The 15,569-nt window shown below is 53.7% G+C and overlaps 4 protein-coding genes across 4 annotated transcripts; 1 reads left to right on the forward strand and 3 right to left on the reverse strand.

Annotated features, from left to right (window-relative positions):
- Positions 1–8: 8 nt before the first annotated feature.
- Positions 9–1,037, reverse strand: J4E86_007118 (uncharacterized protein; the record flags this gene model as incomplete). Its single annotated transcript, XM_051447640.1, has 3 exons — positions 9–584; positions 649–744; positions 870–1,037. 3 exons carry the CDS (start codon positions 1,035–1,037, stop codon positions 9–11), a joined length of 840 nt encoding a protein of 279 aa, XP_051301238.1.
- Positions 1,038–1,621: 584 nt separating this feature from the next.
- On the reverse strand, positions 1,622–2,814 carry J4E86_007119 (uncharacterized protein; the record flags this gene model as incomplete). The annotated part of the gene is made up of 3 exons (XM_051447641.1): positions 1,622–1,875; positions 1,946–2,357; positions 2,428–2,814. The coding sequence occupies 3 exons, from the start codon at positions 2,812–2,814 to the stop codon at positions 1,622–1,624; spliced, it is 1,053 nt and encodes a 350-aa protein (XP_051301239.1).
- A 596-nt stretch (positions 2,815–3,410) lies between these two features.
- On the reverse strand, positions 3,411–13,043 carry J4E86_007120 (uncharacterized protein; the record flags this gene model as incomplete). The annotated part of the gene is made up of 2 exons (XM_051447642.1): positions 3,411–6,237; positions 6,286–13,043. 2 exons carry the CDS (start codon positions 13,041–13,043, stop codon positions 3,411–3,413), a joined length of 9,585 nt encoding a protein of 3,194 aa, XP_051301240.1.
- Positions 13,044–13,768: 725 nt separating this feature from the next.
- Positions 13,769–14,383, forward strand: J4E86_007121 (uncharacterized protein; the record flags this gene model as incomplete). The annotated part of the gene is made up of 1 exon (XM_051447643.1): positions 13,769–14,383. The coding sequence occupies one exon, from the start codon at positions 13,769–13,771 to the stop codon at positions 14,381–14,383; it is 615 nt and encodes a 204-aa protein (XP_051301241.1).
- Positions 14,384–15,569: the final 1,186 nt, after the last annotated feature.

Below are 15,569 nucleotides of genomic sequence, written 5' to 3' on the forward strand. Positions count from 1 at the left end.
AACGCCTCCTACCCCCTCCCCCTAAACTGCTCAGCAACCACATCCCCAAGCGTCCTCCTCTGCCTCGCCTCCCCCGCCCCCTCCGCCAATATCCCCGTCGCCAACCCCGCCCCACCCCCCTCCCTCTCCCTCTCATCCTCCAACCTCGCCCTCAACCCCTCAAACCCACCCTTCTTCTCCTCACCCACAACCCACCCGGGCACCCTCCACCTCGCCGCACCCGGCAGCACATCGCGCCTATACGCCGTGCCAACCCCCCAGCCCACCGCCGCCGCTAGTAAGCTCCCAGGGAACTGGGATAGCGCGAGTTGCAAGGGGGGAAGGTAGGATAGCGATTTCGAAGTCAGCGTTATGGAGCGCGTGTAGAAAGATTGTTGGGAGGGGGGGTCGGCCGCCCAGGGAGAGATTTTGTAGCGGTAGGTGGACGGGATTGCGGCGTAGTAGTTTGCGAGGAGGGCGAAGAGGAGGGGGGTTGGGCCCGCGGGGAGGTGGTTCATGCGGCCGAAAGTCAAGGGGCGGAAGATGAAGGTTAGGATGAGGGGTGGGAGGAGGGTTGTGTAGGGGAGGGTGGAGAGGAGGAAGGACTGTGGATTGTTAGTTGACTGGTGTAGCTGTGGGAGGTGGGTAAAAGGGAGAGGGTACACATACAGCGAACTTCCTACTCCCCCAAATCCTTTCCACAACGCGGAGTTGGTAGAATGTCAAGACGGCGAAGAGGACTTCGGTTGAGTTTGTGAAACTCAGCTGTAATCTCATGTTAGCATTTTCCCTTCCTCATCCCCATCTTCCCTCTTTTCCCTGCCTCCACCCCATTCCCATCAATTCCCATCCATTCCTCCCCATCTCTCCACGAAATCAGTAAAACATACCATCCAAACCCCGCACCTCCAAAACTGCCCATACTGCCACAAATGCGGCACAACCTGAATATGCAGATAGAATCTCGAATCCGTAATCGCAGCCAGCAGCGCGCCAATGACGGTGCCGAAGACGAGGAATTGCGTTACGGGCGCGTTGGTGAAGCCGGAGGAGATCATTGTCGCGTTGGTCGGGAAAGCGGCGAGGGAGTCGGGAAGGTTGTGCGATTGCGATTGCAATTGGAAGCGATTATAGCATGGTCGGGTGAGGTGTCGTGGCTGGGGTGGTGAATGAGGGTTTGGTGGATTGGGGACAGGTGGGAGCGATGACGATCAGCGCATGTGCGGAGCCAAGGGCGGAGGTGCCACAGTTGCCATTGGCACGCGAATGGCCCGACCCTGGTTGCGCTGCCTTTCACATTTTGGGAAGAAAGTCGCGTGTGTTCTGTTTTGCTAGGATACGTTTCTTAAGCATGCGCTTCCTATACCGGCATAAAAGTAAAGGCATATATAGTACGCGCTGGTGTGGGCCAAGCTCAAGAAGCGCTGCTGGACAGACTCTAAAACATGTGCGACTTGCTATCACAGCTCACGCGACCAACGAACAGGTTGAATGATAATCTCGTTTCAACAGATCACACGCCAAAGCGGGGTAATCAACTATATACACAAAACAAAAACAAAATCACGGGCTCCTCGCCACGAACGCCACATCACCCCAACAAAAGAAGAATCTCCTACACCTCCCGCCCACACAGACACGTTTATTTCTCACCCCTGTTATCACTACGCGCAGCATTCTTCTTCTTCTCGACAGCGGCATGCTCATGCTTAGCCAGCTTCTCCTCACTGGAACCCTCCTCCTTGAAAACCTTCTCGCGGTCAACAGGACCAGGGATATGTTCTGGAAGCTCGCTACGGGAGATGAGAGTGAGGACGATACTGGCTCCGACGATGGCGGTGAGGACGAAGCGGTATACGGCGTACCAGTTGGGAGTCCAGCCGAGGCGGCTTACGCCTGTGTGTTATGTTAGTATATGGATGTGAGGGAAAGAGGAGAGGGAGACGGGGAAGGGGGAAGGACGTACGAGTATCAACATAGTACAACCCAACGAAACCCAAGAACTGCGAGATGAGCGCGCCTTCAATGGGCATGAGCAATGTTGACCATGCTACCATGGGCGCTACAACGCCAATTGCATAGCGCTTGTAGCCCTGTGTGCCTCCGTAGCCTGCCCACTCGAGTCCCCAGTGGATAGCGCCGAGGAAACTCAGGATAGACGCGCCGTATCCGATTTGAAGGGGCTCGATAAGGGAGAGGAGGTATGTAGCGTCTTTTTGAGAGAAGATCATGCCGTAGCCCGCGGTAGAGTGGTTTAATTCCCAGGAGAGATACACGGTGGAGATGGAGGTTGCGAGGTAGGGAAGCGTGCCAGCGAGACCCATGTAGTATGCTTCGCGCGGGACTTCAGCGAGGGAGAAAGTTTCTTTGATTGTGCCCTGTTGGTTGTTAGAATCCCCAACCAAAAGACGTCGTCAAGACTGTGCAGAGAGAACTTCGTATACATACCACATCATGCTTCAACCCCGCCGCCATATCGACCTCATTCTGCGGCTGCTCGGTGCCCACCTCCGAAAACATAGGATGCGTCGAACTAGTACTCGTCACCGTCTCGGGCGTAGGCTTAATCTTCTCGTGCGCATATCTGCTCTCCGCCTGCTTCTGCCCTTCCGTCAACGTCTTATCAGCCATGCTGCGGCGCAAGACCGCAGACGCAGGCTTCCATTGCGCAGCAGCAGCCGCCTGTGCTAATTGCGGTCTCCGCGCAGCCAGAGAACCGAATTGTGTTGCCCATTGCAGAGAAGGTGTTGTGCGGGTGAAGCTCACAGCCGGGCGTGCCGATTGTGGCGCTGCTGCGGACCTCAGCGCGAGGCGCGACGCTCCGTTGCGAAGCATATTAGATTAGCGGGTAGTAGGTGTGTAAGATGGGATAGGGAAAAGCAAGGGAGGTGGAACAACGCGGGTGTAGTAATGTACACAAAGCACGAGCTGGGTATATTGGGGAGAAGACAAGAGAAGATAGGGTTAGATAGTACTTGCGATTCCAGCTACAAGCTTCCCCCGCAGGTTGACGCGCGACGCCAGTCTGACGTCATGCATGCTTTTCATCATCGCCGGCCATGCTTCGGCATCGCAATCGTGATCCTTGCTCGGAGTGGATCGCAACGGTGCCGCGACCCGTAAATAACGCGAAGGAGCTGTCACCATGAGACAAAATGTGCCATTGCGCGGTGGGGCTTTCACGCGCCATGTTCTCATTTCGATCATAATTCGGCCCAGCCTCGCTACAGCCCGGCCACACTGACAAGTCGACCTGGAGATGACGCACAATCGTGCTGCTCAATTTCCAAGAGAAAATTGTCTGATTGATAGAAAGAGTATACATTATAGGAGTCGAATCGAAACCGCAAACTCATACCAAAACCACGCTATGCCATGTACTCATAAACCTCATTATACCTTCCCTTCTGCTCCGTCATTCTTCATCTCAATCAACCCTTCGCGTTCCACCGGTCATTATAAGCATTAACACCCACAGCAACCTGTCGGTAGAACCAGTTCCTGCTCTCCTCATCACTAACCGGAATGAAAGGCCCATTTGTGCCTCCCTTGAGCGTGATACCCAGTCCCGTCCTCTCCTTGCTGATGGTCTGAACGTCCTTGAGCGGCACATCCCATTCAGTCTGCAGCTTCTTTGTGCGCACCATCATAAGGCCGTTGTATGTGAGCATGACGAGCATCTCCTTGTTCTGCAGCTCCAGATGCGCAATGTAGTCTTCGTTGAAGTACTTGCCGTTATCAAGTGTCTTCAGCCAGAACTGACCGAGCGCTTCGCGTTGAGAGTAGGGGCGCACGATGCCATCTGTGCCAATGAAGCGCGTGAGGCGCACGCGATCGAGGCCTTCTTGGTCGAAGACGGTGGTTGTGTTGCGTACACCCTCTGCCATGTTGGAAGCAAGGTCAAAGGCTCCGATGGCGGCCTTGGTAGGTACTCCCAACAGTCCTTTGCCGACTCCCTTGACGAAACCAAGAGCACCTTCCTTCTCAGCTCCTTGGATGGGATGACGGGCGAGACCACCAAGACCACTGGCGAGACTGCTGGCGAAAGCATTACCACCGGATGTGATACCGTAGAGTGCGTGCTTGGGCCTGTTGCGAGACCGCGACATGCGACGCTGGTCCTGGAACTCTTTGTCCAAGGTGGCCGCAGAGAGACCCTTTGACATACTGCCAGTGAACTTGGCCATACTGTCCGAGAATCCGAACACGGACTTCTTGACGAAACTTGATGCACCCTTGGCGATACCGATACCAAGATCTTCGGGTCGATCCGATTTGACGAGACCCTGGTATGGCTCGTAGAAGATGTCTGCAACACCAGAGCTGATGTTGTTGAACAGACCAACTGGGTTACCGAGGAAGTCGGCGGACCCGATGATGACGTGCACTTGTCGCAGCGACTCCTGTACGTAATGGTTCTTGATGTTGTTGATCAACGCAGTTGTCGAAATGCGAGCGTTCTCCAGCATCAACGAGTTGTATCGTACTGGTGCATCGTTGACGTTGCCAATTGACATGGTGAGAACATTGACGGCGAACATGAATGGGTTGGAAGTGCTCATGGTATCCTCAGCGTTGATGCGCTCTGTTCGGACGAACGACAGATCGATCTGCATAGGCTGCAGATGGAGAAGCTCAAAGTAGACGTCCTGGCCAGATTGTTCCTGCTTTGGCTCGGGTATGCTGAGATTGTCATCCCATAGCTTGCCCTGCTTCTCTTCGGACCAAGAAGCACCAGGGATATTCGCGAAGTCGATCATGGCGAAGATGAAGTCCTCGTCGATTTCGATCGTCATCTGCTGGAGCAGGAATGTGAAGTACTTGATATACAGCACACCATACGAATCGTCCTTGACCTTGGTGATGGTCGTCTGGAAGATGGGATGCGCCTCCATCTCCTTGCCCGTTTTCGGAACAACACTGGGGTAGAAGATGATGGGGAAGATGCCGCCGTAGAGTTGGTTGTCGACTTGAATCCACTTGACCTGCATGTTGACCATCTGGTAGAGGGGCGAGTCGGAGTATTTCATCTCGATGTCGCGCAGTGTAACATACACGAGCTCCTTGAGATGGCGGTTGACGAGCGAGATGCCGATACCAGCAAGGCGTATCTGCGCCTTGAAAGTGACGTCTGTGTCCATATCCTTAACCTCGAAGCCGGTCGCCGTCGAAGATGAGCCAGCAGACTTCTGCTTGTACATACTCTTAGATGGCTTGTAGTTCGATACTTCGAGAGTCTGCGTAGGACCCTTTGCAACGACGTTCAGATCGATGACCTTCATGCCGCCACGTTCCTGGCCAGGCGGTATCTTGAATGGAATGAGCGGACCAATTTCGGCAAGCTTGACATGTCGCTCTCGGCCATTGGCGCTGATAACAATCTCCTTGTTCTTCGCAGCCGGGAAATCCCACGCATATGGCATGATGCTCCTAGGAGGCAGGCGGTACCTAATCGGTCGGAAACCGGAACCGCGGTCATCCTCGTCCTCATCCAGGTTGGGGTTAGCTTGCCAGTACAGGAACTCTTGGTCGCTCATGTTCTTGAATGAGAACGGCCAATGCTTGTTCTCAACGCTGACATGGCAGAATATCGTTGCTGCCTCCATCAAAATATCGACACGAACAAGCTTCTGGCGCTGTCCAGCCTTCGAAAGCTTGACGTGAACGTTGCCGACGTTGGAGATGTTGAAGGGAGAAGACCACTGGTTGTTAACACCGGGGTAGCAGAGGGACAATTGTGGTGCTCCGCCTTGTCGCAGCCAACGGAGAGGGAACAGCTCGCCGTCCTTCACTGTCATCCAATCAGACTGACCAGGTTCTCGGATGAGTAGCTCCTCCTTCATCTTGTTGTTGACGATGAAGCGCGGTGCGATGGAAACGGTCTTGGTCAAGTTGTACTTGCCTTCGCCCTCTGAGACAGACACACCCAAGTGCATGTCGGAACGTGCCGTTTTTGATGGCAAGGCTACCGTGTATGTGCTACCGATCGCATCGAAACTCTGAGGCTTGCTCCAGTTTGACTCGCCAACCTTGATGAGGGCACGGTTCTTCTTGTTCTCTGTCGGGTAAGAGAACATGAAGGGCAAGGCCTTGCCAGCATCGTTCTGGTTGTCTGTTACGACACCTTGTCCAGCAGCAGCTCTGGCTTGGCCCATGAGCTGCTGAGCTCGAACATCAAGCTGAAGACCGGTACGGTTGAGGACGATGTAAGGGCTGTAGATCGCAACCTTGAAAGCGCCGCCACCGTCGGGGAAGTTGCTGAGAAAGGTTAGTACTTGTAACTAAATCTCAATGTAATGTACTTACAAGAAATGCATGTTGAGGTGCAGAGTAGTGTCGTTGTTGTCCTTGACCTCCAACACCTTCTCTCTCCTAAAACTCTCGCGGTCGGTCGAGTTAATGATGCCAAATTTGCTGGGCTTGAAAGGTCCATCCTGCATCTCAACACTGATGAGGAGAAGATGCGACAGTTCCACTACATGAACTGGGCTGATACCACCCTTTCTAAGGAAGTTCGTCCAGTCCTTCTTCGTGTTGCTGTCGTAGATCCTATACTTGAAGTCGTATGGAAGAAGGTTGTGCACCTCGACGGGTGCCTGGAGGCGTAGTCGCATGTACGGGTAGACGCCAGTCAGAGGATCCTTCTTATCATAGGCCGCATGAAGCTGGAAGTAGAACGGCGGCGATTGGTCGTCTTGCTCGCCACGGCAAGTAATTGTCCTCGTGGGTCGCTTGAGCAAGTCCTTCCAGAACAAGCGCTCGTTAGACCAAGCATAGCCGAAGCCCTGATCGGGACGGATGACAATAGAGTGCATGAAGCAGGCGCCGACCGGTGCTGGTCTAGCATCTCCAGGAGCGATCTTGTCGATTTTGAGGAGATGGCCGTCCTCTGGGCTGTACATGCCAAGCTCGATCGGAATCTGGGTGTTGTTCTCTACCAACATTGGGGAACGAATGGTGATATTTTTGATGTTGTCGGCGCCAAGCTTCACCTCGATCAATAGACGATGCTGAATCCGGTCTTGCTTCGGTTTGAGGTTGTACAGGAACTCGCCTTCTCGATGTACAGGCACTCGTGTAAGAGTATCGAAGCCACTGCCTTGTAGCTTGATACCAAGCATGCCGGTTGCGCCATCTGTGGAGAGTGACTCTCTAGTCGACATGGGGTCCTCGAATCGCCAAGGCTGCTCTTCTCCATCTTCAAGCTTAGCTGCAAAGCCTTCTTGCTCCTTGCCCTCAGCCCAGACATCGAGGCTGAAACCTGTGTAGTTGCGTACACGGTACGGAGCGTCGCTACCCCGAGGCTTGGACAAGATGTCATCTTCGCTGGTGAGGAAGTCGAACGATTTGGATCCCAGTGCAATCGTTGCGGCTGTCACTGTGAGCTCCATAGCTTTGCGCGAGTAGATATCGACGGCTAGCTTATCGGGATTCTGATCCTTGGACATGTGGAAGCCAACGGCCCAAGGCTCGATGAGCGGCTCCCACGCAGACTTGGAGAAGTTGTAGACGTTGACTAGGGTGTCGAGCGAGGTGTCGGCGACCATCGCTCCCGACCAATCTCTTACGTCGACACCAAACTTCTTCACGCGCCAGTCGAGCATGGGCATCTCATGGACATCGCCGATAAGGACAACGCGTATGCCTTCGACGCTGATGTGAAGTTCTTCCCGCTTGAGTACAGCAGAAGATGAGGGTGCCTGCTGCTTCCCGACCTGTTGACTAGATCGTCTGGTGGTTGCGAGAGACTTGGTCCGAGGCTTGTTCGACACGGCTTTGCCTGCATGGGAAGTCCCCTTCTTTGACGGTGTGCCTGTTTTGAGCTGCTTGGCTTCTGCCGAGGGCATACTCTTCTCAGCCGGGGCTGCCATTGCTGATGCTCTGTTGACAATCTGCATGGCTAGCAGGATATCGCGGAGCGACAAGCGGAGCACAAGAGGCTCAATATCGACGGTAATGCTCATCATCGAAGACTTTGAGCCTTGGTTCCTGATGTCGAGCGCTGTTTGGATGCTGAAGTCGTCAAGGATACGCATTCGGTTGGTCTCGAAGCGATCCATGCGGCATAGGAACATGCCAACCTTGTCGACCTGCAGCGTCATTGCTTGTTGCTTGGATATAAGCACTTGCTTTGTACCAAGGACGATGGCCTCTGAGCTGGCCATGGCTGGGTTGGCAATGAGCACAACCTGGGCATCTACCAAGTTGACACGGAACGACATGTTCATACCACCATCGGTAGGCTCTTTCGCAGGCTCTGGGAGTTCGAGAGTTCGAGAGCCATCCGGCGACATGATGTCATCATCGCTATCAGTCTCCTCTTGCTCGGCCACCTCCTCGATAGCCAAAGGCTCATCGGTAGCTAGACCTGCGTTTGCAAAGGCTTGCAGAGCAAAGAGATAATCAAGAGCCAGAATGATTCTTGGACTGTCAATAGTAAGAAGCGCAATCATGCTCTTGTCTTTCCCGCCCGAAATGGAAACACTGGCCATGAATTGCTGCTTGACATCGTTGTTGATGAGCGACATGATCTTGCGGAACTTGTTCGTTCCTTGCGTGCGACTGTCTCGGATTGTGAAAGATTGCACAACTAATTCAGCCTCCATCGCTCCATCGCTGATCATGCGGACCTTGACGTTCGTGTCGTTGAGGGAGAACTTCGAGAGACTAGCGGCCTCAACATCGCCTACGGGCTGGGCATCCTCAGATTTGACAAGCTCCAAGCCGATAGTGCCGACCTTGAAGACAAAGTCCAGCTTCGTCCACTTGTCGCCGTCAGATTGCAGCTCAGGTCCTTGCGACGACACAGCGTTCTTGGAGGACTCTTCTTCTGTGTTATCCTTGTCCGTGAGTCGTCGCGCAGGCTCCGTTGTCTCGCGAGGTAGCTCGGCCTGCACATCTTGATCTATGGCGTCAGACTCCGTGGCAAACGCTGCGGGTATGGAGCGAGACAGCTCTAGTGCGAACTTCATTTGTTCCGGTGTGAGCATCAGGTTAATGTCCGACATCGAACCGTCGATCTCAAGGTCCGGCCGTTTCTGTCCAGCCTTGTGCTCAACCATTGTGATGTTGAAATCGAGATCGACCTTGTCAATCAGCTGTAGTTCCTCGGAGCGGTCCTCATCGTAGTGCAGCTTCGATGTGAGCTTGATGTTCCTGATACCAGCCGAAAGCTTATTCGCGGTCTCGGCACCCTTGGAATCATCAAGAGGAACAAAGCTGTTCTTCGCGTAGATCTCTCCTAGGTTTGCAGTAAGAGTATCGCGATCTGGTTTGTCGGATACCACCATACGTGGGAACACCACAATAGGCGTACTGATGGTGATATCGAAGTGGAACTTGGTCGCTCGCTGCTGGATCTGTGTCGCCTGGTTCGCAGCGGCCTGACGAGCCGCATTGAAGATGGCTTGCATCTTACCGAACTTGACAGCAAACTCCATGATCTTGCGGAACGGCTCTGTGAGGAAGTTGATCTTGATAGAGCCCGTCTTGAGTGTGACCGCCATGTCGTATCCAGGGTAGCTCTCCGCGTCCGCATCGAAGGTCTCGTAACTGAAGTCGGCCAGATTCTTGCCCTCAATAGTCACAAGTTGGCGGAGAGACGATTCCTCAGAGACACCTTGGTTAATGTCATCAATGAGCGACAGGTTTCCGAGTCGTCCACCGATGCGCATCGTCTTGCCGCTGAGGAAGATGCCAACATCTCCAGAGTTCAAACTCAGCGTAGCTAGCCGTATTCCGTCGTTATTCAAAACAACAGCAATGCGCTTCATCTCTGCTCGGATGCGTATCTTGTCGGGCTCTGCTTGAGTTTGGACAGCAACGGCTTGTTCTGTCTCCTTATCCGTTATCTGGGCTTGTTGGTTTTGCGGCTGGCCTGGATTGGTGAAAGTATCGAGGACGAAGTCCAGTAACGTGAGTAACGTCCGCCTGGTTACTATCAGGTTGATTGTTGAGACGGCCACGTCCAAGTTGGTCGCAATGCCCTCGTACTTGGTTTGGAACTCCGGAGACTCCTTGTTGACCTTGACGAACTTGAGCGTGAAGAGATCCTTTTGTTCATCTGCGGAGACATCTTCGGACGAGATGATGTTCTTGAACTCAGGAATGGTAGACTCTTCGACGTGGTCCTCCACAGCCAAGCTCTTGAGACGAACATCCGCAGCCATCTCGAAAGCCTCTTGGTAGAAGTCAAGATCGAAGCTTTCAGCGATGAGCTCAACCAGCAGTTGATCAGATTTTCTGCCCTCCGGATCTGCTCTATACAGCGAACCCTTGAGCTTGTCCACAGTGAACTTGAATTCGAAGTTGCGCTGATGTAGATGTGCCTCTTTCTTCTCATCTCGCTTCTCCGGGGCATCTGCAAACTTCTCGTCTGTATCGTTGTGACCTTCTTCCTCCATCACGAGCTCATGCTCTTGGGCGGCGAATGCGAATGACTTTGAGCGCGTCCGTCCGAGTGGATCCGAATCAGCCTTAGCATCGCTTGTGGGCTTGAGGTTGGACGGACCCTTCGCACCCTCAATCACTGGCTTCTTGGGTCCGTCGTTGTCAAACTTGGGTATAGCAACATCGATCAGCTTCATCAGGTTCTTGTACTTGGAGTCCGATACCGATGCGTGGAGCACCGGCAGGTTTCCAGACACACGGAACTTGGTCAGATCTGACGCCTTCGGGACGATGCATATCTCAATCTTGAAGTCCATGTTGATCCGGTCAACGATATGGTAGTTCTTCAAGCTGGAGTCTTGTTCGAGCTGCGCTCGAGTTTCTTCGATGGATGGTCCGATAAGCACTTGTGTCGAGTGGAGCGCTAGGTTGAACTTGTCGTACATGAGCTTTTCCAGCTTTCGGAAATCCTCGTCGGTGTATTGCTGCTTCTGCTTCGATTGTATGTCGCGAAGGGTGTCCTTGTCGACAAGCTCGCTCGTTACGCTCACGTGACCGGCATCAACGATGAGGCAATTACTTGACTTCTTCGTGACAGAGTCTGGCACGATGATAAGCGGGGCTTGTAGGTCAAGCTGCGCGTTGATGGTCTTGTGTTCGGTGAGGGCGAACTCCAGTCCTGCGCGTGTCTGTTGGCGGATACCCTCGACCGTCGCTCCAGCAGTCTCCATGAGCGCGCCAATAGACTCCATGTGTCGCTCTGGAGGCTTGAAGAATTTGGCCACCTCAACGACAAACCTAGGGTTGTAGACGAACTCCATCCCCTTCAACTTCATGGTCAAGTTTGTATCGGCAGCTCCGTCGAGTGGGTTGTTCTCAAACGTGAGGAAGAAGAACGGGTCTTCTTTCTCATCACCTTCCTCGTCATCATCATCGTCCTTGGGTGATTCATCATCGTTGAGCTCTTCGATGCGCTTGTCGTCCGGCACGGGCGGTGCATCCTTGACTGTGATGATTTGAGGAAAAAGACTGCCTTCTGTGGTACCGTCGTAGAGGCGCATGCCTTCAAGAGCGACCTTGACGAACATGGAATCTGTACGTTGGAGGAATTGCGTGCTGAATGAGTCAAAGAGTAGCCGGAGTATCTCGTTCGATTTGCCATGGGGATCGCGCTTGAGTGTGAAGCTGCCTGTGCGCAGGCTCATATTGACCTCCAACTTGACGTATTCGCGAGGCATGTCCACCGACTCGGTGATGGCCTTCTTCTCGTCCCAATCGATAGCGTTGTACAGCTCTTTTCTTTGTTGTTCGCTCATCTGAGTGTTCTCATCCTCGTGGGATTCTTCCTGTTTACTTCCCCACACCCAAGAAGTCCAGGTTTGCTTGGGCGGCGGCTTCTTGACACCAACGTTTTCCTTGCGCAGCTGATTGCGGGCCAGCGAGCGCCAGAAGCGGAGGTCCTCGTACGTAAGCTTTCGCTCGAGCTTATCGAGATCTTCAGCTTCCGTGGCATCAAGCTTCTCCTCGCGCTTCTTCTTCTTGAAGAGCTCAATGTATCGTATGCGGTCGTCGCGGCGCTCTTTGAAGTAATCCCAGCTCCATTGCCGGTTCCTCTCGTGAATCTTGTCGAGCACAGCCTGACCGGCAAAGCGAAGCCAGCCAGCAGGATCCTCCTTGGGTGATGACTTGGGCTGCAGCCTTTTGTACTCTTGATGGCGGATGAAGTAGTGGAACAGGTCGACCAGCATAAGCGCGTCGCGATATTGATCCTCGTCGATGATGAAACCAAGCTCGTCGAAGAGGAGTCGAGCCTTCATCTTTGCGACGTCCATTTTACCGGTCTTGTCCATCTCTATACCAGCGCGACCGCTGATGGGCTTGAGAATGAACTGATGATCCCCCAAGTCTGGGTTATCGCCTCGTGCAATCATGCCCTTTGCACGCTCAATGAAATCGGCTCGGTCGATTTGCTGCTCATCGCTGCTCTGGCTGCCCTTTCCAGTTCCAATGAGCTTCGCATCCGTATCCCAGTATACTGCTAACGAGCCCAGTGTGGCTAGCTTGTGCGTCGAGGTGGATGTGCCTTGGATAAACGTCGGCTTCCAGTTCTCATCGGTGCTGATAGCACTGAAGTCTGCGAGGGTGACACCAAGGGCGAATGGGTGTCCGGGGTCGGCGATCGAGTCTTCGTATCGGATGTGGATGTTCTTGACTGTGATCTGGACGTTGTCGACGATGGCAGTGATCAAGCTCGCAGTGAAACTCTGATTCTTCTGCTGCTCTTCCGCGCTCATGCCTTCGGTGTTACGCTCCTTCAGCAGTTCTGCACTGTCGAGCTTCTCCATCTTGACGGCGTGCGCACGCTTGTCCTCCTCTTCAGCGTCGTAGTCCGCATCCTCCTTGGGCGCTGCCAGCAGGAAAACATCCTCAATGTTGACCTTTAGCGGCTTCCCTCGTAGATTTGACCAGGGTATGGATAGTGTGAGTGAGCCAAGGTGTCCTTCGACAACGTTCAGCGGTAGGCGTAGTTGATCTAGGGCTTCGCGACGGAGCTCGAGGTCCCGCAACTTAACATCGCCAGACCAGATTCCAACGTTTAACTGCTTTGGATCAAAGTTCTGGACATACATGCCCAAGAACCGATTCAGCAGAGTTGACACGAGTCCCTCAAGCATAGTGGCGGTGGGGGACCGTTACCCAGGCCGGGCGAAGGGGGTAGGTAGGTAGGCGGGGTATAGGGTGTGTCGGAGGCGGAGGGGTATCGTTATGTCGTAGGGCTGCGTGGAGTCATAGGGAACGGCCGTCAATGCGTGGATGCCACGTTCGGGGCGGTTGTAGGTGGTAAACACAAGGTGGGGCGGATACGGCACAGGTTGGGTGTTGTGCTGCGCTGAGTATTACCGAGACGTCGATCGCTAACAGGCCGTAGGGAGTGTCGAGAATAGAATACACACGCAAAGGCGACACGTCGTGTAGGCACAACCGAGGAATTAGACGACGCACAAGACGCGTAAAGGTGGAGTTTGAGGGATCTCCAAGGCAGCTGCAAGTGCGATGCATGACGTAGCGTATAGGCTTCCCGCTCACGTGTGCGGGCCGTCTCATGTCTGATTCGCCGGAAGTGCCAATTTCCCTTGGGGATTTCTTGAATTTCTGCCCAAGTTTCAAGCCCCGCGGATTGCACCCAGAGCCTAGACGTCTGAACATTGGAGCTACAACATACTAGCCTCGACCAATTGCATTACCGCTCGTCGCAACATATCGATTAGACGTTTGCCGGGATTTCGACGCGCGACAACCCATACCATCGACTGCTACAGCTCCTATCGCGAGTCTGCCGAATAGCGCGTCTCCCGCATACCTACCACGCCGGTTCCTGTAGACACGCGCATACCTCACAATGACCTGGTGGCCCTTCTCAAGCTCAGGCGCAGATGCCTCTGCCAAGCAACAACCACAAACCATATCGACTACAGCATCACCAGTGCAGAAGCCCAGCGATGCGCCTACGTCAACAATAGATACACCTCCACACCAACAACCCGACTCCGCACCCCACGACCCCGACTTCTACGCCGCCCACCCACACCTCGCACCGCCATCCTTCTCCACAAACACGCCCTCATCCTCCCCTTCAAATCCTCAAACCCAATCCAACAATGCCGAGACTCCTGAAGAATACGATCCCACCCTCCCACGCTCAATGTCGTGCCGTGCCGCTTTCGACAGCGCCTTCTACTGCTCCTCACTAGGCGGCCACTTCAACGATCTATACCGCTACGGCCAACTACGCAGTTGCTCCGACCACTGGAACGACTTCTGGTTCTGCATGCGCACCAAGAACAGCTATAGCGGACAGGATGTCAAAGAGAGGATGATTCAGGATCGGTATCGCGAGAAGGAGGAGAAGCTGAAGAGTGGGCCGAATAGTGAGAACGTTTGGAGGAAGAGGGGGCCTGGGGAGGAGGTTAAGAACGCGTTTAGTAGGGCGGCGGAGGACCTGGAGGGACAATGAGAAGAAGGTGAGGGAAGACGGATGTACGATAAGGTGTGTGATATATCGGCCTACAGAGCATGTAATTGTACAAAAGCGCTGTTGGACGGAGTAGACCCTGACGACGACGCTGGGCGCAAGTCCCCAGATCACCAATATTCGAGCATATCGTATACACCAGGCATGTAGTTTGACTGCGCGACCGGCCTATGCAAGATCAGTGAACACCTCCTGGGCCTCAGATCCCGTAGCAGGTAATGTGGGAAAACACGATGTTTTCTGCAGCGGAATCACTTTTCCCAGCTCGTAGGGCATAGCGAGCGATCGATTAAGAGTACCATTGCTGCTACCAACGCGTCCTATGGGTAAACCCAACGAAGGAATGCAAAGTCTGTCACCGCATCACCAGCATGAAGCAGCGCCCTTGAGTTTGAGAGTGTCAATCCCAGGTCAAGGAATAGAAACGTCACTATTGCGCAGTCTGCGCGTCAATAGCCACGATACTGCTGAGATCAGAATGCCGTAGACAGCATGGATGAGGTAGCAGCAACAGAGTTTTGTAACCAGGAGAATGCTTGATCTTGCTGAATCACTAATCAACCACCCTCTGATGTGATCTGTAGTGTTTCTTAGAACGAATTCATCAATGTAAGACATGGTGTACACATTCATGGTATGTTTTGAGTGTCAGGAACCACGACCTGCTCCGTATATTCAAGGCGCATCTCATTCAGGGGGAAATCTAGGCACTCTGGAAGCTACATTGACCTCAGGCCATCCAAGTTGCACACTCTCATCTTGACGTAGGCTGCAGACCCGATCAGCGACTCCTTGTATGAGGAGATTGCGCGTCTCCAGTACCCTGGCAACAGGTGAATGCCGCGAGTACCTTGGAGCTCCCTTCGTCTAGGCCGCGAACAAAGCATATGCGTGGCAGGGTACAAGCCAGAACAACAAGCCTGTTGGTACGTGTTGTGTGCGATCAAACAAAAAGCTGGCCGTATTGGTAGGCAAACCCCGCCGCGGTGACTTCACTCGATCGCGGCGGTTGAAAAAATCCTGGACATCTGGAAGCTACTTGAAGCTACCCGTCGTTGCCATGGGCGGAATGACATATGGGCCCGCTCATGGCGGGGCAGCTCGCTTATGTCACCCGTTTGAGGCTTTGGTGGGGTGAGGCCTCCGTCATAGCACAGCGGCGGCCAGC

The sequence above is a fragment of the Alternaria arbusti genome, assembly GCF_024043155.1.
Source record: "Alternaria arbusti strain BMP 1465 chromosome Unknown scaffold_9, whole genome shotgun sequence".
NCBI classification, from domain to species: domain Eukaryota; kingdom Fungi; phylum Ascomycota; class Dothideomycetes; order Pleosporales; family Pleosporaceae; genus Alternaria; species Alternaria arbusti.